At 34.2% G+C, this 26,104-nt stretch overlaps 1 protein-coding gene across 1 annotated transcript; it reads right to left on the reverse strand.

The window, feature by feature from the left end:
- Positions 1–1,152: 1,152 nt before the first annotated feature.
- LOC149769969 (uncharacterized) lies at positions 1,153–25,494 on the reverse strand. The gene is made up of 5 exons (XM_089949576.1): positions 25,202–25,494; positions 22,120–22,186; positions 18,150–18,272; positions 12,262–12,364; positions 1,153–9,452 (listed from the first exon to the last, which is right to left on the reverse strand). The coding sequence occupies exons 1-5, from the start codon at positions 25,404–25,406 to the stop codon at positions 8,901–8,903; spliced, it is 1,050 nt and encodes a 349-aa protein (XP_089805702.1). The 5' UTR covers positions 25,407–25,494; the 3' UTR covers positions 1,153–8,900.
- Between the last annotated feature and the right edge of the window lie 610 nt (positions 25,495–26,104).

A 26,104-nucleotide genomic window follows, 5' to 3' on the forward strand; every position in this document is an offset into this window, starting at 1 on the left:
ACAATACATACAACCAATCAAGCAGATGAAGTACCTGATGTCAGACAATACAAAGAACTATATTATAAGATGATGTACCTGATGTCAGACAATACATACAATCAATTAAACAGATAAAATACCTGATATCAGACAATACATACAATCAATTAAACAGATAAAATACCTGATATCAGACAATACATACAATCAATTAAACAGATAAAATACCTGATATCAGACAATACATACAATCAATTAAACAGATAAAATACCTGATATCAGACAATACATACAATCAATTAAACAGATAAAATACCTGATATCAGACAATACATACAATCAATTAAACAGATAAAATACCTGATATCAGACAATACATACAATCAATTAAACAGATAAAATACCTGATATCAGACAATACATACAATCAATTAAACAGATAAAATACCTGATATCAGACAATACATACAATCAATTAAACAGATAAAATACCTGATATCAGACAATACATACAATCAATTAAACAGATAAAATACCTGATATCAGACAATACATACAATCAATTAAACAGATAAAATACCTGATATCAGACAATACATACAATCAATTAAACAGATAAAGTTCCTGATGTCAGACAATACATACAATCAATCAAGCAGATGATGTACCTGATGTCAGACAGTACATACAACCAATCAAACAGATGGTAAACACCAAGACTGATGCTTTTGAAAGTGACATGGAGAGATTAAAAAATCTCTCTTGAAAACAACTGTATTTGGCAATCTCAACTGGAGTAATATCAGAATGACTAGAATCATGAACAACCTAGAAATTATGTAAATAATGAATGATTTTAACATAAATATTAATGACCTAAATGACAAGATAACACCCATTACTGGTATACTGTTGGAAAAAGAATGACTTGAAAAGAGATAACCAAAACTGTCAAAAAGAAAATAAATGTGATCAGAAGAAAACAATCTTGCATTTTTATATCGCTGACCTAAGTTATAAGATCAAAACAAAAAAGATTTTTACTTTCACCAAATTTAACAAATACATGCTATAGCTGAATGATCTAAAAAGGACACATAAGTGTATCTTGAGGACTGGATAAAATACTGGTATAGTGCATGGTGGTTTTCACAAAACAGAAAAATGGTATAAACAAATCAGAACATTTATTTTAATGAACTGAAACAAATGTATGCAAGAGATACAAAAGTATTGAAAAATTAAATAAACAAAATGTCTCTCACATTTAGTGTTTGAATCAATAGTTAGAATTAAAACAACAGGTTTCTCATTTAGTGTTTGGTGTTGTTGTAGGGTTTAAGCCCATTTTTCAACACAAGATAGGCTATACAAGGCGGCCAGTATAACTGGTGGAGGAAGAACCCTGGAAAACTTAGGTTAGAACCACCGACCCACGAGAAGCTAGTGGCAAGCTTTCTCATGTACCCACATTAGCCAAGCCTAAGATTTGAACTTACGACGACAAAGGTGAGATGTCAGTGATTCATAATGCTGAGCGCTTTAGGTCACTCAGCCATCACCCCATTTAGTGTTTGAATCTCTAGTTAGAACTGAAATAAACAAAAAGGTCTCTTACATTTAGTGTTTGAATCGATACGCTGAACTTAACTAAACAAAAAGCATTTCACATTTAGTGTTTATGAATCAATACAGTTAAAACTGAAACAAATAAAAGGTCTCTCACATTAACATTTGAATCAATATTTAAAACTGAGATAAACGAGAAGCTAGTGGCAAGCTTTCTCATGTACCCACATTAGCCAAGCCTAAGATTTGAACTTACGACGACAAAGGTGAGATGTCAGTGATTCATAATGCCGAGCGCTTTAGGTCACTCAGCCATCACCCCATTTAGTGTTTGAATCTCTAGTTAGAACTGAAATAAACAAAAAGGTCTCTTACATTTAGTGTTTGAATCGATACGCTGAACTTAACTAAACAAAAAGCATTTCACATTTAGTGTTTATGAATCAATACAGTTAAAACTGAAACAAATAAAAGGTCTCTCACATTAACATTTGAATCAATATTTAAAACTGAGATAAACGAGAAGCTAGTGGCAAGCTTTCTCATGTACCCACATTAGCCAAGCCTAAGATTTGAACTTACGACGACAAAGGTGAGATGTCAGTGATTCATAATGCCGAGCGCTTTAGGTCACTCAGCCATCACCCCATTTAGTGTTTGAATCTCTAGTTAGAACTGAAATAAACAAAAAGGTCTCTTACATTTAGTGTTTGAATCGATATGCTGAACTTAACTAAACAAAAAGCATTTCACATTTAGTGTTTATGAATCAATACAGTTAAAACTGAAACAAATAAAAGGTCTCTCACATTAACATTTGAATCAATATTTAAAACTGAGATAAACAAAAGGTCTCTCACATTTAGTGTTCAATACAGTTAGAACTGAAAAATCAAAATACAGAAACTGTACTTTAAATAGAACATGGAAATGAGATATATGTCAAAGAATTAGACCAATAAAAGAGTAAACAGATAAATGCAAAAATGAAACTGAAGACAAAACTATACTATTGCCAGGCTGTATAATACGTTGGGATATTATGATTATACTGAGTCTGAGAGAGTACCCTGATACTATTGAATTTATCTGCAATCAAGAAAGGGGAAACAAAAATCTATCAAGCACTACTATCACCTGGTCATGGTTAAGTTATACATGAAGATACAAAATGTTTGTTGGATATTTTAAATCTGAAACTAAACTAAACTACAGCTGTCAATTACTAGTTATGGATCTAGCTACATTCCATCATGTTCCTAAAGTCATATACAATGGATTCTTCTGTGACAATGTCATTCAGAAAATCATGACTGTATACATCTTCTTAAACTTGAATGTCTGAAATGGTAATGAAATTCCATTATATATAATTTATACAGAGGTAATAAATCAATATTCTACTTATGCCACGAACTCAATGAAGGAATCAGAATATTCCTTTCATCTGCAAGAGTAAAGGCGATGCTATCTGGAAAATTTAATCTTAGAATGATATTAAAAGATCACAGAGCTCATTCTCAGAATTCACTCTGAAAGTGTACTCATAAATACAGAATAATAAAGAAGCAAATTAAAACGTTTATAGGATATGTCTGCCTACAGGAAGAACATAGACTTTATTGTGCTGTTTCCAGCACAATGAATGTACAAAGTGGCAGCCATGATTGCAGAAGCAATAGCTTATGGTCTAATTTTTACAGGACGTAACTTTCTGTTCAATCTTGCTGATGATCTAGCATTTACAGGAAATAACTTCCTGTTCAATCTTGCTGCTGCAACTGTAGATATAGAGAAAGTAATTGTGCAAAGATGACAGAGATAGAAGTTTACCAGAGAAAAACTTCAGAATTTAATGAAAGCTGATCAAATACACTTGTCTAATTGAATAAAAGATTAAGGGAACAAGGTTAGGTGTCGGAGAATTTTAACAACCTGGATGATGCTTTTCCTCTATATGTATCTACATAATTATGATGGTAGAAATGATTCTGAAAGTAATACAAAACTTGAAAAACAAAAGTAATCTTGATTGAACAATTTTAACCAACCTTCTAATGATCAAATGCAAATATATATTCAAAACACTTATGATGTGTGTTGGTGCACATGTTGCTTAAGAATTTTCTGTACAAAAAAAGAAATGCAATATTCATAGTTATTTTTGGATAGAAAACTAACAAAATCATAACATAAATGTAAATAAATAGTTCCAAGCATGCAGCCAAACAAGTTGTTGTTGTTGTGGGGTTTAATGCCATTTTTCAGCACACGATAGGCTATACATAGCGGCCAGTATTAATGGTGGAGGAAGAACCTGGGAAAACCTCAGAAAGAACCACCGACCCACAAGAAGCTACTGGCAAGCTTTCTCACGTACCCACGTTGGCTGAATCCTAGACTCAAACAAGCACAGACAGAGATGAGATGCCAGTGATCCGTAACGAGAGCGCTTTAGACCACTTGGGGCCCCAGCAACCAAACATACATCAAGAACTAAATACCTTTGTCCAACAAACCAACAAAAGACTATCACATAAACATTTAGCAGAATTTAAATCCAAACATTACAGACAACAACACCAATGCTGTCTCTCATTGTACCAGGCAATTTCTTCCTGTTGTTTGATATAAAGGTTAAAGGGGGCCATAAAAATGCAGTGGTAAACAATTTTGGATGCAATGATTGCAAAACAAATCATCATGTCATACAGTAGCTATTATCTTTCAAACTTAAATAACTACAATATTTTCATGGTATACAATGATCTGTTAGAGCAAAAACAGACTTGAACAATGTATAGTAAGTGAACAAAAATCAGAAAATTATGATAAAGTACTGCTAATGGGCAAAATATTAGTATGGAAGCTGTAGGGTTTCTGTTGTAAGGAATGATGTTTAAAATATTACTGACTTTCAGACACTAACAGAACCTTTTCCACTCTATCCTTGTGCTCTTCAGCTAGATTTGAGATTTAACACAAAATTTCCACAGTTTTCTCGTGTGCATCAGCAGGATTTGAGATTTAACACAATTTTCCACCATATCATTTTACTCTTCTGCAGGAATTTAGATTTTAATTTATTCCTGCAGAAGCAGATTAAATAGGCAGAAATCAACAATATAAACTTGAAAAAATGAGCCTACGATGGGATTATATATGAATCTATTGCACCAATGTAAGTACAGAAAGGGTTACATTCTTCTGCACCTGCATCACCATGGAGACACAGCAGCAAATACAGCTTAATCAAACATCCCATTTAATTCTCACAGGATGAGCTTGAAAGGCATTTTGATACTTTGCAAAAAGAGCAAAGAAAGTGATCCAGAAAAGATGTACAGCTCTAGAATTGAAAATATCTGTCCCAATCAATGTTTCGTATCAGAGTTTTTCAATTCATGCAACTACCTGAACACAAGTGCATACTGAAATCAGTGAGAATTAAAATTCTTCTACTCTGACAGTCATTGCATATAGCTTGATTTGGGAGTACACACAATAACAAACTGCATTATAGTGGTCTTAAAAGGTATCAACTTTCAAATCAAGCACACACAAAAATACAGGTACCCACAAAATGTACATCTATTTTATATCTGATGGCCAGATAAATACTGAAATTAATCAGTCCAATCATTTATTTTTTCACACACAAATGTATATGAAAAAAATCTCACAACATGATAGGTTTGAGTGCCTGCCTTGTATGCAGGATGTTGCAGGTTTGAAGCCCAGTTAAGTCATACCAAAGACATAATAATGGTACCAGCGGCTGCCTCAGATATTAAACCAGTAAAACCAGGTTTTCAGACTGATTTACAGTTCATTTTATAGGCCTAGACTAAAGTGGATTCTAAATGGTGTGCTACTGTGTTGGATCCACAAATGGAATATGCAGAGGCACTGATGAAAATCCCAAACATGGAATTCCCACATCACTGGATACACATTTTGCTTCTAAAACTGGGTGTCCACTCTGTGCGAATCGTTATGCATCTCAGACCTGTGCTAATCATAGTGAGCTACATGCAAATAGTACATCTGGTACATAACGAATACTGAAACAAAATGGATGAATACCAACATAAGCATTCTCCAATTTTTCTGTAAATAACATAGATCCATCCCATAGGTTAAATGTCAGGCCTCGCTTTTTCTTTATAAATTTAATCTGTGCAAAATTTGAAACTGGAATGGAACTCAACCGACAAATGACCTTTGTGCAAAAAAATTGTACTACATAGGTTTTATAGCACTCAATATCACACTTAATTTTACAAAGGCATGCTCAAATGGGCACAGTCTCAGCAAACATCTTAGATTTCTTTTCAAACTATATTTTATCTCTCATATATTCGGATTGGCAAAACCAAATTTTCATTTAACATTATGTAGACATTAAGAAATAAAATAGTCGTAATGGCTCAAATTATAAACAAGAGCCTTTAATATCTTAGAGAAAAGTTTTAGAATTTCCTCAAATTGGGCAATTCACCAACTTTCTTTTTCTTTAATTAAACAAGATTTCCAGGTATACATGTTTCAAACCAAAGAGTTATTTATATAATTTTTTTAATGACAACCTGTGATAAAAATTCAATTATCAGAAATAAAAAATATAAAATTATTTTCAAATCTCAATTTTTGGATGAATTTTTAAAAGTTATGTCAAGCCAGGACATGGTCCCTCCAACCCCAAAAAACAAGAGTTGTTAGAAGGGGCTGATGCTCTCCTGTACAAAAGGTTCTTGCAGGAATTCAAGATAAGACAGTTTCTTCTTTTGAACTACTAAGTGTTGAAACCATCTCTGATATTTTTGAGTGATATGATTTTCCAATGCACCACTTTCATTATGAACAAACAAGACACCATTAGAAGACTTGTGGTGGAAAAAACCCATAACCATCAAATCTGGAGAATTAGTAACAAGATTTTCAGAATGTTCATGGTATCAACCTGCACATCATCATTTTCATCTAGGACCAGTTAGCTATATAAGTCTTTAAGTGAAAATCTTATGTTGAGAAGACTTTAAATTCTGAAGGGGTAGTGACAATTTTTTTTCTCAAGATTGACACCATACAGGATCTCAGGTTTGCATTGATTTCACTCAACATCATTTAGTAGTAGCAATAACTAGATTTTCAAGTGTGCTGCCATGGTGGCCATACTGAATGCCAGATTAAAACCATTTTTATTTAGCACCAACTAGACATCGTAGTCTTCTGGTGAAAACCCAACGTCCATATCACCTTTAATTTTTGGAAGGAGTTGCAGTAAGACTTTCATGACCACTATGATGGCTATATCAGTTTGAGTGAATTTTTTATTTAAAACCAACCAAATTTCATAAAAAGTCTTCTTGTGAAAACTCCATGATCATATGACTTTCCCTTCAGAAGGAGAAGCAATAACAAGATTTTACAAGAAGGCTGCCATGGTGGCCATACTTGAGATCAGATCAACACCATTTTCATTAGGACCAACTGGACATCATAAGAAGTCCTTTAGTCAAAATACAATGTTGATTTTACTATCCATTCAGGTGGAATAGCAATACAACAAGATTTTTTTTAAGATGTCCACTGAGGTGATCATATTGGATGTCTACATATTACCATTTTCATTTAGGGCTAACCAGACATCATAAGAGGTCTTCTGGGGAAAACCCCATGCTAATGTGACTTTCCATTCAATAAGAGAAGGGATAATAAGATTTCCAAGATGGCTGCTATGGATTGGCACCATTTTCATTTAGGACCAACAAGACATAAGAAGTCTTTTGGTGCAAACCCAATGTTGAGTTGACTTTCAGTAGAAGAAGGACAAGATTTTCAAGACGGCCGCTATAGTAGCCAGACTGGATGTCTGATTGGCACCATTTTCATTTAGGACCAAGTAGACATCATAAGAAGTCTTCTTGTGAAAATCCCTCATTGGTATGATTTTCTGTTCAGGTGAAGTAATAATAAGATTTTGAATATGGCTGCTATGGTGGCCATATTGGACATCAGATTAGCACAATTTTCAGTCAGAACCAGTCACACAAATTGTATTAAACTTTTCTAGTGGAAACCCCATGTTGTTATGACAATCTACTCAGAAGGAGTAGCAATAACACAATGGCTGCTAAAGCAACCCTACTGGATATCTGAATATCACCATTTTTAATCTAAGGACCAAGAAGACATTGAGATGCATGTGTTTTTGAAGTTTTATGTAGTTTATATGTATATTTACAGACAAAAGATTTTAATGAACCAGAAATTCAGCTCTATGCACAACAAATATATTAATAATATAAAAATGAACAAACAACAAACTAAATATACCAATGTGTTTATGAATTTTAATATGTTTCTTCACTTTATCAAACAATCATCTGCACATACTTACATAAATGTTTAACATTTTTTTTTAAAAATCCAGTTATTTCAGGACTGCACACTTGAAGATAACTATACTGATGATTTACTTTAATGCATGATATGTAAGCCACAAGCTAACATACATCACATTTTATTTATTTCAACTCTTTAAAATAAAGACATCCTGGACAAAACAAGATAATGAATTAAATGAACAAGAAATGTTTAACGAAACAGCTGCTGTCAAAAACATGATAATTTCATTTTCAATGATCATTACCTTTGACCTTACAACCCCAAATTAATTTGATATCTAATTTACCTAACTGTAATCCACCTAAAATGTATAATGAAAAATAGTGCTGAAATTGGATCTTATTGTATGAACATTAAATAAATATTTAGCTTCAAAGATTTTGATACTTGGCCATCAAACCCTCAAATTATTAGCACCCAGGACGCCCATTTTAGTAGATGAATGAGAATGGGTGAAAAAAACTTGATTGATCATTCAGAAACCAAAAGTTCAGTTTGGGTTTTAATTATGTTGATCTTGCACAATTTTACTCCCAGATATAAATGGTCCTTTTCCCTACCAAAGGGCAGTCCACCGTTCAGGTTTGTGCAAAAAGAACCGGAACTCCTGTTACTGCACAACTATCCTGTATATGACAAACATATATACCTATCACTATTTCCCCCTCCCCACCAACTTGGATGTGGTGATATAAATTAGTCATAGCGACGTTTTCCTTTTTTTGACACAGTAAAATTAGCCACACACACGTTTTCTTTTTCTTGACACAATTTTTTTTAAAGATCCTGAGAATATAACACTGATAAAAGAAATATTCAGGGAAGTAAAATTATGTAAATGAAATGCATACAAGAATGGGGTACTGTAATGATCAGTCTTTAAAATGAATACTTAAAACTTTCATGCATCTTACAGACATCAAAAACATACAATCATCCTATAGATTGTCAGAAAGGATGCGTTTTCTCTTTGATCTGTGGGAAGGCATTTCCATATCCTGTTGTTCCTGTATTCCTCTACTATCTTGAGATAAATGACCTTTAGACGATTTGGAGTATCTCTGGTGACTATCCACTCTTTCCACTGAGTCCCTTTTAAGTAACTGACCTCTCTGCAATATTTCAGAAGAAGTATGCTGTGGGGTCATTCTGCTTTGTGTCCTGGCTCTAATATTACTGGTATTACTATCTTTAACTGGCGAACATGTACCATCATAACCATCAATACGGGTCTTCTGAGGTGAGGTGATGGTAATTGTTTTTCCTGACATTCCATTTTCCTGCCTCATACTAGGTTTGCGGTTGAAGAGATCTGTGTCTGTCGCTATCTCACAAGTGATGTCACCTTTCTGTCCATGTTGGGGAGCTGTACTATTGTGATCAGTGTCCACTGTACATTCTGTCTCTGATGATGACTCAGAGCCTTCCTTAGACAAAAAGTTCTCAATGGCTTGAAGCCTTCTATCAATGGAAACAATAAGGCGGTCCAACTGAAAAGCAGGAAGTAACATATGTACAACTAAATAACCACTGCTTCATTTTACTCTTTCATCAATGTGTAAAAAAAAATTTGGTTGAAATTATGAGCTTTAAAATATAATGAATATGTTCTAAGCACTTTATATTTACAGGGAGAATGAAAATACCTTCCATTGCATTGATATTTACTCCCTCTTCCATAATCCTATTAAACAAAATATTGCATCCTACCAGTAACCTGTCAGGTAAAAGTTCAATATAAATAAAATACAAAAACACCACCCGTTTTCATATGGTACATACTGAACACTTCCTTCAATTACATTTCAAACTGTTTAAGTATTTCTGACCCTTTTCACATGTGTACAAAATGAACATTTCTAACTTAAATTTCAGGCACTCAGTTTTAAAGGGCTATTACAATAAGGAACCAAGTAACTGCGCAGTTTGCTATTTTCAAACGGGATTTTGTCATTGTTTTTAAGCATACATTTCCAAAACTGTATGAAAGATGAGTACATTTAGACAGCTACAGGACAATCATTTGGACTATTACAATGTAGTTCTGGAAAGGTGAGGATTATATTTGAACATATGCAGCAACAACAACAATAATATTAATATTTGTTGGTAATAATATGAATAATTACGAGTATAATGATGAGAAAATGATAGTGAGAATGAGAATGGCAGTGATGAAGTAGAATAGCAATTATAGGAAATATACATGTATGACTACTGACCGAAATGACCTTTAATCAGATGCAAAATCACCTCATTAGCATTCATGGTTCTTTCTCAAAATTGTATTGATTCAAAAGCATAATGATTTAAACATATTTCCCAGGTTTGATCAAAACTGGATTAGGAATGCAGTCTCTAAATTACTAAGTCAATCACATTTAAGATGACCTCCTGATATGAATCAAATGGTTCTCATGCATTGTAGAAACCATGCAAAATCTTGATTATGACCCTATATTTGAAGTTTCATCAAAATCAAATGCAAATAAAGGCTTCAAGAGTGGCAATGAGTTCTGTCAATCACATGCAAGTTTACACTGTTACTAAGCATGGATCTTGCTCATTATCGAACCTATCTAAGATCTTAATGACATATCCCTGTATTTCAAGTGGAACAGACTCTAGAGTGACAACTAGCTCAGCCAATCAGATGCTAAAGTCTGACTCTATATCCCAGTTCGTTTGTAACCCAGCCCCCCCATTTCAAAAACATGAATGTTTAATGTGATAAAAAGTGCACAGAACTTAGTCAATTGAATCATTGATTTATAATTTCTAACCTGACTGACCAGAATGGCACTAATGCTGGCATCCCTTGCAACATTTCATGCTTAACAGACTTTCCATACTAACACGGCACCATTTTGCATACACTATAGGCTAGTTTATTTCCATCAGACAACATAATGACGTAGTTCATTCTGTTCGGCAACTGCTGAATAATTGTGTAAATTACACAATGTTGAGAGTTTGGAATTATATCTCTCTGCATACATGAACATTAAACCACTTGTTAAATCCACATGAAAAGCAAATGTGTAGTTGTCATTATTTTTCTTTTGCTTGATTCGACATTGTAAATATCAGAAGCAGACAACTTATGTATGTACATCTGTAGTCATGATACACCCCTTTGCTGAAAATGGACTTGTCCAGAAACTGGAAATGGATCCGAGCATGTCCATCTATTACACTGAAAACTTCCGTTAAGCATGAAACGTGCATAAGATGACAGTGTTAGGGCCATTCTACTCAGAGTCAGGTTAGAAACTATAAATCAATGAATGAATTGACTAAGTTCCTTGCACTTTTTATCACATTAAATGTTTCCATTATTTAAATCGGTAGGGGGTACAAACAAACGGGTTTGTATTATCAGACTATAGATCAGTTTATTAAGATTATTGGGGCAAGCACACGTGTTACAGATTTAACTGGCTTGGTTTCATATTGCTTCATCCAAGGCAGGAAGAAAATCCATCACGGGTTTCAGAAAACATAAGCAAATGAAAACATTTTTTTAAAAACATAACAATTTTCTATGAGATGACCTCATTACCAAAAGGGTGACCAAGCATGCTGCAGAATGAAATGACATGAAGCCTGAGCAGATTTAACCATGCCTACACAATACCTTAACAAATATTACAAAATTACACTTACTCCATGTCAATTAATGTTAATTTTTAGCACATTCTGAAAACTTCATCATAATTGGTTGAAAATGTTGAAGCTCTGACATTACTCTGAATCTGAACATGGTAGACAGTGTCAGATGATGGATATTAGCCCCGTATGTCTGATAAGTTTCCAGTGAACATGTAAATCACATGCATCACACCTTTTTTTCCCAGCAACAGTATTGGTTGGAGGTCCATGTATGATGGTGTGACTGAGATATGGAAAAACATTAACTGTCTTAACTACATAATGATTCATACCAAATATGAAGAGAATTTATCAAGGAGTTTTTTAAATGAGCAAATAAGTAACTTAAAAAAAAAAATTGAACACACATTTTCTATAACCAAGACCCTGACACTATGGTAAAAGGTACAATCAAACACGTAATTAAATGATTTCATGACTAGCATGATAATAATCTCTCTAAGGAAATAAATGCAAATAAAATCTTAACAGACACACGCAGTTGCTGCTGCCAGAAAAGTGACTGTTATATCTCCCTTCTAACACAGGCTCAACAATAAAACTAAGAATGGCATAAACTGTTGCAAAGACTTAAAGATGGACTAGTAAAAAATCTAAAAGCTCGAGAATGAAGTATATTTTTCTTACCTTGTGAATGTGTTGCTGCATACACAACGGAGAGGAGAGGGACACTATATCGGAAAGATCCAATGGATCTCCAGCATTTGGTTTAGTACTACCAACCTGGTAACTGTGAAAGAAAAGGAAAATCAATTTCTCTGAATAACAAATCTTCCACGGTCTGATTATTGTAACATGATACCAAACTAAATCTTCCAAAAAAAGAGGGTTGACCAAAATTATACCACCATTTTGAATTAAGTGGAGCATTTATCTTTGATATGCTGACAGATTATACCATCTTTCTACCATGCTGCAGCACCAACAGTAGTAGTAAAGCAAGTCTGTTACAATGTAGCTTTAAAGAAACTACACTAAGAGCCATCTCTTAATGCAGACAACCTGTACAACTATTCCTCCTTTAAATCAAAATGGCATAATGTAGCAAGGCAAGGCACTTCTTGATGCGATCAACTAGACTTAACTCATTAACCCCTGGCACCAGGTTTACATGGCAGGAGGTAATAGCCTACTGCTGAGCTCTGTAGTGTCAAGGTCATGTATGATGCACTAAAGTGGGTGGTATTCAGATGTAGCTCTACAATGATATCAAATATAATGGATGTTCTAGTTGCACTACAAAATACGGAATGAAAAACCTAATATTTTGGACCCGATTTTTTTCCCCACCCAAAATTCACCTGTGGTCGGGATCCAATTTTGTGTCAAGATTTTAGACTTTTTGGCCTCAGATCTAAGGCAGATAGGTCTCAATTGCACACAGACAGGTAAAACTTTGCAAAAAGTAGGATAAGATGGGCATTTGGGTTAAAGCATGGTCTCGATACAAAAATAATGGGTCCATTAAGGAAAAAAAAAAATCCAACTTTTACCCTTCTGCTCATGTGCGAGCAAATTAGCCAATGAAAAATGATGTTTCTAACACAACTAGGCATTAGGTTAATGGGAAATCTCCTGGAAGTCAATGTATTCAGAAATAGCTCCCAAAATGTGTTTCCTACTTGCATTTCAAGCAAGAACAACAAAAACCTCCAGGGGTTAATGAGTTAATGGGTGCATTGTGATGACGTCACCAAATCTGAATATTCTTTGCATATTTAATCACTTGTGCATCAACATTGCACATAAATGACAAATTTAGCCATTCCTTGACAATTAGTAAAAATTTCCAAAATACTTGTTAACATACAGAACAATGTTCTCTGGGTAAGAACTCAAACCACCTCTGAAGCGAAAGTAGATCAAACAAAGTAGAACATGCTGAGTGTGAAACACCAAGTTTGTTATTCTGTTCTTAACTTGAAGACCAGTTGTTAGGGCTCACACATCATGGAACATCCAAGAATGCATACTTTACATTTTGGCACAAATCCCAAAACAGGTCACTCAAACACAGCCATTATTTCTCCAAGCAGATTCTATGGATAGCCTACAATGACCTAAAAGCTGGATTTGACTCTGGTGATTCAGCCCCACTCAGGCGTCTACTCATAGGTCTCCCTTACAAGGTCATCAGCTCAATGAAAGCCCTTTGTACCAACATCATCAGCTGCATTCAAGTTGATGGTGAATGTCTCCAAAGGTTTCCTATCAACAGGGATGTACCACTACCTCAAATGTTTTTCTGCAACCCATGGACAGGACGCATGATTATGCTGATGAGAACATAAAACCTTTTGGCCTCAAGATTTACTGGAGTAAGACCAAAATTTAAGTGACCAGGAAACAAAGCATCATGTCAGCAAAAACACCACAGTGCACGAGGTTAAGGTACTGGACACATTGATATATCTTGTCTGCTGACTACAGCTCAGGTAGTAATAAATCAGATATAAGAAGCTGCATAAAAGAATCACTCACGAATTCAAGAAACCACGGAGAGATACATATGGCACTCAAAAGGTCAGTCTTGTTATAAAGATTAGGCTATATAATGTGTACATTCTATCAATCTTGCTATATGGTGTGAACACATGGACACTTACGGTAAATACATTTACTGACTTTGTTCAGTGGTGCCTCCATAGCATCCACTGCATGCAACATATCATGTCGAGATTAGAGACAGAACAAAGCAAATGCCATTCACAGACACCATCAGGTTTCAACACCTGCTGTTGTTAGGCCAAATTGCGAAAGCACTCCCCCATATCATATGGGTCACAACTGTGCACTTAAAGCTGCAATCGGAAAACAAGTGAAGGGGTGGAAGTGCATAGTGGAAAGACCAGCAAGCATCTTGCTCCACATGGAGGACAAAGACCTCAGGAAGTTCAACCTCAGACTGCACACCTGACTGAACAGACACAAGATCGCATATGTTGGCACCGACTTGCACCTACAGCAACACTGCCTAATATGGCACACTAATGATGATAAATTGCCAATGTTCTGAGATTTTATTTTCCAACAAAGAAGAAACACTGTAAACCATCGATTATAGCTTGCTCACCTGCATTTACTTGTTTTGGTCTATAACTATATATTCTTCAAGTCTACTATATTGAGCTCAGGATCCAAAATCAAAATCTCTCTTTAATGTTATCTGGTTCATATTGTTTACCTATTGATAGGAAAGTTGAATGGCTATCTAAATTACTGTGACGTGGAACACTCACAACATAAACATATCAGTACAAGTTTCTTTCTCAAACTATATCCAGCCGCCTCAGCTCTATTAACCCTGATGTTTGGTCTGGTTCACTGGGAGACCACAAGATTTTGTGGAGCCCCTAAAACCTAAAAATATCTGATTTCTTGAAAGGGAAAGGGGAGAAGTGAGCCTAAATCAGCAGTCTAACCCTGCCTTGAATTCATGCATTGCTGCGCCATAAGACATGTCAATTCCACAAGTGAAATCTACAATACCCCAAAAACTTATAATCCAAAATCCCATATTGTTGTATGTACCTTGTATCAAATTTTTTGGGTGAAAAAAAACATAAGTAGTTGTATGTCTTCACAAATTATTTGTCTTTCTCTCATTTCTCTCTGAAAGTAATCTGAGGATTTGGTAAATCATATTTTCAGTTGACTTTTAGCTAGACATTAAAAAGATGTCTTTTGGGGAAAGTACAATGTTGTTAGAGAAAGACTGATAACAATATTTTCAAGATGATCATAGTGGAAGTCATGTTCCAAGACCTATCAGAACCATTTTCAGTTATGACCAACTAGATACCTTAAAACATATTTCAGTGAAAACTCAATGCTGGTATGACCATTCATTCATGAGAAAAACTAAAAACTCATTTTCTAATGTCCTCTCAAAGAGATAGTTAAACATATCAAAGACATCCTAAAAAGAGTTTTAAAAAAATAAAATGTCACTAACTTCAATTTCAGTAAGTGTATTTTTAAATGCACTTGTACATTTAAAACCTAGTACTAATACAGTTTTCAGATCTTTTCCATTAAGTTAATGGTACCTAAAACTTCATTTGAAACAATAAAAATAAGTCAGTTAGTTTATAAGGGTAAAATGTTGAAAAATGTGGGATAAACAGATGAGGGACTGTTTCTTAAATCTTTCCACCCATACCATGATGTGCTGATTGATGAAAAATTGCATAAGCTGTACTAAAGTGAATGTGTTATATTAGAGTCCTCGGAAATGTCTAAATTTAATTGCAATCTCATTTCTAGTGACAATACATCAGCTAAATAATAATAACAAATGCTGATAATCAACATCAACCAATGCCACATCAATATTAAGCTGTCTACCAAATTTGGTTCAACAAAGGAGATTGTAATGATTCATCAATCAGGGCTATAGCTCTGCCTAATCATGTTGTAAAATTCCGACAATCACAGTCAGCCGAGGCATCTCAAATTCAAGCTGCTGGAAAAATGCTCACATTTAAACTCATCCAAGACATCATCAATATCAAGCTGCTGGTAAAAATGTTCACATTAAAATTTTTTGGTACAATCTAAACAATAATTAAGAGAGCCATTTCTGCAGAAATGAAAATAGATGGGTCTGACAGGGATGGTCCTGGCTTTTAAAAAGCTGTCGCCAAAATAATCGCCAACCTCAATATTTTGTCGCCAATTTTCAAAAAGTGTCGCCAAAAAAAGTAGTGTACATTTTTCCAAGTGTTAATTTAGTCTATTAATGTAACAGGCAATGAAAATTACAAAAGATGGATTAGTTAATACTTTAATTACAACAAGCATTAACAAAATGTTACAAAGTGTTACATGAAGATCCGTCGCGATTTTAGGGCTGCCCACTTGTTGAATGCAGTTTCAAAGTCTAATTTTTCACATCTGTACATGCTGATTCTCATTAAATTCTCGAGAGATGAAATGCAGAGCTTATTTCTGATGTCAGTTTTTATGAGGTTCATCTTACTGAATCCACGTTCACAGTCCTCAGTGCTGACAGGTGACACCAGTAGTCTCTCAGCAGCCCCCACCCCCACCCCTTTTATGGCTAGCTTCACAAAGCTTGTAGCGAATTGCTTCCTAAATCCCAAGAATGATCACTGAATGCTGTATAAATTTTCTCGACAAGAAAAATAGGATCTCCATTCCCACGAATGAAACTTACACGAGTCAACACCTGGCAATATTGGACCGTATATATAAGCGTAAATTCACACCCAATTTAGGGATTCTTTCACTCCTGTATTTTGAGAAAAAAATAATTATTATTAATTATGCAAAACTGTTTTGGTTTTTTTTGCTATTTCTTGTTGCGGAGTTTAAGTCTCTGCAGCCGTAACACGGTACTGATGGCAAAAGGAAAAGATCAATGAGTAAAATGCTGCACTGGCGACAGAAGTAATTGTGATTGAGATTTTTTCCATTTGCTTTGTATTTATACACAGTAGTCAGTACTTCAAAGGTTATCAGTTTTCTATGAAGGTTCAGCAAAACTACTGTATTGGTATATGTATAAAAAAAAAAAAAACAGAAGGATTAGCCATACAATTAATTGTATCTGTTCTATTCACGTCTTCAGAAGTCGGTCAGTTGTAGGTATAGTGCGGTAGCATGATTGACTGTATCACAGCATACAGTACTCAGCCCAGATGTCAGCATAAGCAGATTATGATGTAACAATGCACTGTAAAGATAGGGTTGTCAATAAGAACAAAGGATCGTTTGTGTAACAGATTGATTCCAATGCATTGCTTAGTCAAGTTTATGGCTTCCTTTCGTTCTGGCTATAAATTTATTCAGTCCAAATCCATGATTGTATGTACAAATTAAATAACCAAAAAGTATGTCGCCAAAAAAATCGCCAGATGGGATATTTTTGTCGCCAATAAGGAAAAAAAATCGCAATTTGCGACATTGGCGAAGCCCAGGACGATCCCTGGTCTGAGAATCAGGGACTGTAACAATGCAAATTGAAAACATAGAAAGCTGACAGCTGAAGACAGCCAAATTCTCAGCAATATCAAGCTGCCTACTTAAGTTGGTTGAAATTTAAAAATAATTAAAAGAGTTACAGCCCAGAAATGAAAGTGGGCTGAAAGGAAAATGTGTGACTGTAAACAGTGACAGAGACTACTAATAACTAAAGTCAGTCAAGGTCTCATGAATAACAATCTGCACACCAAATCTGGCTGAAATCCATTTAAGGAAGTCATTGTGTGGAAACATAAGACAGACAGACAGATGGACAGAACAACCTGTCCATCAGTTTGTACAATAAGTGGGAACAATGAATTTAAGGCACTAACTAATTTTATTTATCTGATGACAACTACATTGCTACAAAGATGCATAAACACTATTGCTGGATAAACATTTAACTCTGCACAAATTTTAAAAAAATAATTCTATCTGAAATTTTATATGAAAAAAAAATCTGACAAATGACCTATTGATATATAAAGAACCATAATCCATAGTCAATTAACTAGTGTGGTACATACCTGCTGAGCTTGTCCACATTAAAGGTGAAGAGACCTCTCATAGCGTCCAAGTTTGGCGGAGATGCCAGATATTTCTTCCCAAATTCTTCTTTGCATACCTCACAAAATAAGTTATTGTAAGTGCTGGAAAAATTAAAGTAAGTATTTTAGAAAATAATGAAATATTTTTTCAAGTCATGTGAGTTTACAAAAAATGAAATCATATCACATATAATTTATGTATATGTGAAAAACTCTGTAGCATCCTTACAAAGGATCTGGGACCCCAACTGGTCAAGTGGTCTAAAGCACTAGCCTTTACTGATCACAACCATCTTACCTCTATCCATTCCGGTTCGTTCAAATCTTGGGCTCAGCCAATGTGGGTATGTGAGAAAGCTTGCCATTAGCTTCCTATGGGTTGGAGGCTCTTACCACTTACAGGTTTTCTTGGGTTATTCCTCCATGAGTTATAATGTCCACCATGCTCTGAAAAATGGCATTCAACCCAAAATAAAAACCACATGGGATTCTGCATCATTTTGAGGATAAACTCCACACCTGGACCTGTATGGAAGCCCAAACTTGAGCTGTGTCCCAAATTCAGGAAAGAGCTTTGTCAGTATTAACAATCCACAATGTATATTGTTATTCACCAGCCAAATTAACAAGCTGCCAAGTGGGAGGTCAAATTTCATTAGAGTTATTTCTTAATGTGATTGCAATATATGAAATAGTTAAATGAATCTGTCCTGTGTTATGTAAATTACAATTGAAGGGTAAACTTTACTCTGAACAACACTAATATTAACAATATATGCCTGCCCTGGTTTTAGAATTCCTTTAGGATATGGCAGACTCTGGATGATTTTGATCATGACCTTGATCATTTGACATACAAGCAATAGGTTCATTCCTTAACAAAAGCAGTTACAAATTATTTGAAAAACACAATACATAGAAAACCAACTAATATTATTTGGTTCATTGTGACTCATCTATCAGACCTAAGATTTGAAGCATCTCTTTCCCATATTAACAAGTCCTCCTTTTTGGTGCCATTATGTGGTATGTAACTGAAGTTATTTTCCACCAGACACAGAATTCGGTCAAGATGTGACTTAGACCTATATTTACTGCTCAGAAACCATGGTGTTTGTCACATAAATCCAAGGGATATAACTCTTAACAGCTATCCTTGGAAATGAATTCACTGGCAACAGGGACAAATCATTCTGATAGAAACACTAAATAAATGTGACAATTCACAAAACATTTACTTGCAGATACACCATACACACAATAACAAGGACAATATATTCCTAACTAATGGTGAATATTCCTCTTTCCCTAACTTCCAATCAATCCAAAGCAAATAAACATACAACCCACATATACCTTAACACTAAGCAACAACAATATATCAACGAAGCTCCACAAATGGGCACGAAGCAAATGAGGGACAAGATATACAGGTCAAAGCTGATAAAAAAATTCAAGTCAATTATTCGATTAAATAGTAACAGAAAATCTATATTCTTATACCTATGACATATACAAGTAAAGGTATATCAATGTTGTCATTAATTTTGCGTTGCATCTTAGATGACATCAGAGTCTTGCTGAGCGGCTGTCTGGAAGATGAATGGAAGCTTTAAATTGCATACTTTGGCATTCTTGTAGTTTTCACTTCACTGCTGGCATTAGTGAGGATATGATTTCTCTGTAAAATTACACATGGCAGTATACAAAACACTTTTCTCTATATACCACTGGTAATGCTAGCTAAATGGTTGTCTGCTTCTGGTACCAAGAATGAATTTAACAGTCTATAAATGACATAGAATGACAACATGGGTGAATACAGCAACTTGTGAGAAACAGATACATCAATGAATACATCAGTTTGTGAGTAATGAATCTCACCTGCTGATGACATATAGACAAATCAAGGGTAATTGACAACCTTGCCAGATCAAGGGAGCAATGCTTTAGGCCTACTGTCCTGAGTTAATGCCAGAGATCTTGGAAACGCTCAATTACGTGTAGTTGGACACCAATTTTTGATCTGGGATGCAGAAAATCACTGAGGCGGGAGTCCTCCGTACGCATGTAATATGTGTGCGGCAAAATTCAAGGACTTGCCAGTCCTGCTTCAGCCACCTGTTTTGTGGGAAAATGTGTTGATCAATTAGCTGTGCTGATGTTTACAATGACAGAATTCAGTAACTGAAAGACCCCTTGATGTACATACATGTTGCCATTGTAAAAGTACATCAAAAAGACCATGATGCAATAGCTGGGCTGCAAGTTCAAAGGCTTTGACGCGGCCGGGCGGTAAAGAACTTATATTTTACAGTGATTGAATTCAGAGTCAGAAAGACATAGAGATGTAAATGCAGTCATTTATAAAAGTACATCAAATAAACATCTTTAGCTTTCATTATTGTGGTCATTTCCGAATGTATCAGAATAAGTAGTGCACGTGACTTCAGAATCAAAACATGTTAAGACTAAGACAAAATGCCATTCATAAATTTGGATAAGTATTTTGGGGTTAAACAGCAAACTTACGAAGATTGTAACGAGATTCAGAAGGTGCTAAAACTGCCAGAATTGTAAGTTCGGATAGGACAGTAGCTGAGTGTTAGAAAGTGTGTGATGCCTAGCTTACTGTTTGGAATAAGTCCTTACTTGGATTGACAAAATTCAGTATCACTGATGGACGAACAAGAGCTATATAAGAGGTACACTGACTGACCATACTTATTTTAAAATGCCCCTTGCCTTAGCCCGGTTAGTTCTAGTATTGTAGCGAAATGTATTCATCAAGACATCAGTAACTAGGCCCAGTAACATGTGTTTTCAGATCAGAATCGGTGATCTGGATATATATTAACTGCCTCTTATACACTATTTCGTCATAAAATTAGTTTGAAACTGTAAGTGAACCAGCAGGCCTAACGGGAAAGAATGTCAGACTTTACTATCTCTGGGATGTACCAGTTTATTAGATTGTTTGTTTTCATCAAGCAAATATATTCAGAAAAAATATACAAATCATTGAAACCAAAGCCTAAGTATTATTTTATTAAAGATTTAACTTTAAAATGCAAATTATGTAGGTCAGAAATGTATGGGACAATGTTATGTTGTGAAATTCACAAGATGCGCTTTAAGGTCTAAGCTGTTTTCTGACTTGACACATATTTGCAAAAATATGGGAGAAAACAGCAAATCTGATACTATTTATTTGCCTAAAATTACAACAAGTATGTATACAAATAAATAAACCATAAATGTGCGATCCTATCAATGGACTGTTGTAATGAAGCTATATTACAGTGAGTGATTACATTACAAAAACCTCTCCATCTAAAAATAGATGCACCCACGTCTGTGTTGATTCTGTAGGATAGATGGGACTGCAACCTTTGATGGTGGGACTCATATTTTTACCAAAATGGGAGTCCTGGACTCCTAGTTTTAAAATCCTAGCAAGACCTCTGATATAGTCATATCAGTTTGGTGTTTACTAGCCGATCAGAATGTTTATACATCTAGTTATTTCAGTTGGTTGTTTAATGGTTAATGTGTTTTTCAGTTTGGTGTTTAACTGATACAGCTACATGTATTAACACTTTAATGAACCATTAAACACCAAACTGATCTAACTACACATATTAACACTTTAATGAGCCATTAAACACCAAACTGATACAGCTACACGTATTAACACATTAATGAGCCATTAAACACCAAACTGATACAGCTACATGTATTAACACTTTAATGAGCCATTAAACACCAAACTGATCTAACTACATGTATTAAGATTTTGATGAGCCATTAAACACCAAAATAAAAACCACGAATCCACTGTACATGATAAATTCATTGCAATGCTATTCCTGTCTAATGTTTTTAACTAGATGGTGAGTTGTCATCATAGTACAAACATAAATGTCAATATAAGAATGACTTCAATTACCTCCCTGCATCTGTCCCAGCTGTTGATAGATTTACTGCTTCATGTATACCAACTTTGCTTGTAATATCTGAAAAGGATACCAATACTATAATGATTAAATATCTAGAAAGCCTAAGCAGCTAAAGGAAACATTATTCTGAAAATAAATTCAGACTATTGTTAAGACTCTGGTCACAAACTAAGTAACAGAAAGAAGCAAAACCAACAAGATTCATTAAACTTAACAAATAATTTAATTAACAAAGTTATAAATGAAAATGTGAGAGGAAGCAAATCCAAAATATTCCTGATCAAGTTCTATGAAAGTCCAAAAGAAGGAAAAGTTTCTTATAAATTTAAAAACCAGAAACGTGCTTGTCTGCCAAGAATTGTGATGTTGTCATGATGGCATTGTCCAGAACTCCTCTGAATAGTTCCAGAATAATATTATTGTTCAAATAATGAACACTTTCTATTTCCAATGAACAGACAAACCAAATGTTTTTCCTCTAGAATAATATATAAATAAAACAATATATGGTTCTAAAATCCATTATTATTAATTAAATATGAAAATATATCCATATCCAAAGGTCTCTCTCTTTTTCTCTCTGTTGACCATCATAACAAGATAAGAGAGAAAATCCATGAAAAAACGAGAATAGAGGATTTTTGCTTGTGAAATACCTGAATGTCTCTGGACCTATGAAGGATGATGGAGACAGAGAGAGAGAGAGAGAGAATTTTATGGTCAGTAGTGATGTTAATTAAAGCAGAATAATGACTTAGATCAACTTTAAATATATTAAAATATTTTAATTACCTACTGTTGGCTCACTTTTTCGCCTAGTTTCTATTCCACACTAATTTCCATGTGCCTGCATAACAAGTGTTCATTATTCAAGAATCTATGTGTTTGGAGTGGCCTATTTTCTTCTTAAAAATCATCTTTCATGTATAAATCATATGTGTGACTTATATTTATTTAATCAATGTGAATAAAAATAGAAACTCAAAAATGTAAACAATCAACTTATCAATATACAAAGTTGATTGTGAATAGGCACAAAAGGACGGAGTAGCCTTTTTTTTAAACTGACATACCAATATTTACATGTCCCATAGTATTATTAGGCATCTTTTGGCATGCTGCATGCTTTTAATTGGTTAGTTTTTCAAAGATATACAGGTGTTACACTTTGGGTGGTTTATTTTTCAAGTTAGGAATGATAACAATACTGTCTGTGATGTCTTTGCATGATTTTGTCTGCTATTTTATGACACTGTGTGCCTGTGTGAAAAATAGCCATTTCTGTTGATAATGTAACAGAATATATATATTTTTTAAAATAAACATTTTAGTCATGATTTCCTCAGGATTTGTGTGCCTTTGTTTTGCTTTGTCAAACATCGACACACTTGTTAAGTTTGCAAACATATGTTTCATAACTCAAAAGGACATACCTGAAGATACAGCATTGTATTTCCAAGGTTTATCCAAGTAACTCATAAAAATACAAAATACAAATATGATTTTGTCTGACTTTGTTATTATCCAAATTAATTAATCTCCCAATTTGCGATCGATTAATGGAGTACGTGTATAACCCTAGTCTTTCTGTTTGGTTGATTTATTTAACAATCTGATAATGCAACATAAATACACCTTCCTAATATGACTTTCTGTCTTTGTGTACCTTTGTGATATTGTGTCGAATATAGACGAAAGTAGATAAATATTGATAACTCGTTGCAACATATATCAGAAAATTGCATTTTCTGTCCATAATCAGCCAAAAGAACAATTTATAAAATAATAATATTTCAAATATGAGTGTGTGTTGAAAACTACTCTTTCGGTTTGGTTAATTTATTCATCAATATAATTAATATACATTTTTTATTTTACTTTGCATGGCTTTGTCAGGCATAACAGTATTTGGTAGGACCGTTTGATTTATATAGTCCAACGCTGTATTATCGCGGGCTCTATATTATCGCATCAAACAGGATTTCCCGATTAATTTTGGACACATGCCGTCTAGCAGTTGTTTACATATGTAAAGCTGTTGCCAGTAAGGATGCAAATATCGTACAGCACAATATCCTCTAAAATATCTACATATTTTATAATTTTAAAATAAAAAAAAAATTAACATTACTTTTTTGTAAAGTGCATTCATTTACCTTAATCATCATATAGAAAACTCCAGTCGAACTTGCTATACCAGCATTGGCTTTGATTATGAATTATATTCAGTGTATTGTCTGATGTTTGATGAGTATAGGTCATATACTGCTTGTGTCATACATGTCCTTACAAGGTTAAGGTAGCAATTTCATTGCATGGTAGCCATTATGGACCAAAATTTACAAAATGTTGCTTCTGATCATACTTCTCATAAATATATAAGAATATAATAACAGTTAAACGTTCATGAAATCAGTAAATTAGTAATATTTCAATAATAATATTAATAATAGTTGTTATACATTCACATTTCATTGCCCACATTGCAATTAAAATATCAGATAAAGTTAAATAATAACTGCTTTTAATTTGTATTTTGTTATTCATGGAATTACAGTTGAATTACATATGTGTGTTTGATTTTATTATTGGATCCTTTCATTTATTTTGGAAATATTATGCCAGTACAAGCGTGGACATTTCTTTTCATAGGTAAGTGGTATTTTATATTTATTATAATACCAGCGTGCTACCATACGTAAGTTAGGCAAATACCGCGATAATATAGAGTTGTCCCCCTATGGTACGTTAATCTGGGTCAGTCACCATATGCTGTTATATTTACATTTACGAGCTCCGATTGACAAAGCATTCTTATAGGAATAGAAAGAGGGAAAGTCATTGAAACGTTATTAATAATAAGTAAGCAGCAATAGCAAAACAGTTTTAATATGTACCGATAAGAACACTGAGTACCGCGATAATACAGCGTTCCAGGCTACAAGTCCCCTAGCATATGTAAACAATTCGAGTTTTCCAATGAACCTAATTGCTTCATGTTAAACTGATGCAACGCGTTCATTTCTAAAAGTGATGATGAAATGCTATAACTTGATGCAGCGCTAGACTTACTTTTGATTGAGATGGTTCGCATTATCGGGTTTGCGCCAACCCAAGATAGTGAATCTCCGAGAATGGAGTTACACTGGGAGCACTGAAACACTACGGGCAGACAATTATCTTTCTCCGTGGTTTGTTCCAAAGTTTCATCATTTGCCTTAACGACTGATACACCAGAGTCGTGCGAAGAATTTCTTAAGGAGTCTTCGTTAGCCATTGTAAAAAAAATAATGGAAGGAAATTTGGCACAACAAACATTAATCCTTCGGAACAAACATCAAATTTTGGCGCTACATCCGGGCATTTCCTCGAGCAAAGCTAGTGATAGGATAATATTAGTATTCATTGCGTGTTACAAAACTACATACTGAACATATATCTACTGTGATCATTTATTTAGAAAGTAATTACTACATAATTAGTACTCATATCATATTAAAATATTTAATTATTTATAAGTTAATAAAACTGAAGTACGAATGTACAAAACATTCATTTATACTACACAAATAAATATAAAATAAGACAAATGAAAATTGGTTGCGGAACGAAATCTAAATGCAGATTTTATTTATAGGAAGAACACCAAGGCCAATAAAATGCATAAAAATATAAACTTTGTGACTCTTAATTACAAAAATGAGTCGGCTAACTTGACTTTAAAAATATATTTAATTATTTTATTCATTTTGCATTCATCTTTGTCTTTTATCATTCATTTTAGTCTTGCCTTTCAGTCCCCCTCTCCCCTGCTGCCGATCTCTCTCTCTGAATCACTGAAACTGTCCCTCCTATTATTAAAGCCTTAATTCTAATGAAAAAGTTTGATTCATAAGGATGGTGTCCTTTTTGTGAGAGGTATACAGTGGCATAAATATAGGCATGATTTTGGTGATGTCAAGAATATTAGGCTTT

This window comes from Sinohyriopsis cumingii, unplaced genomic scaffold (genome assembly GCF_028554795.1).
Source record: "Sinohyriopsis cumingii isolate HCF-2022 unplaced genomic scaffold, ASM2855479v2 utg002916l, whole genome shotgun sequence".
In the NCBI taxonomy this organism is placed as follows: domain Eukaryota; kingdom Metazoa; phylum Mollusca; class Bivalvia; order Unionida; family Unionidae; genus Sinohyriopsis; species Sinohyriopsis cumingii.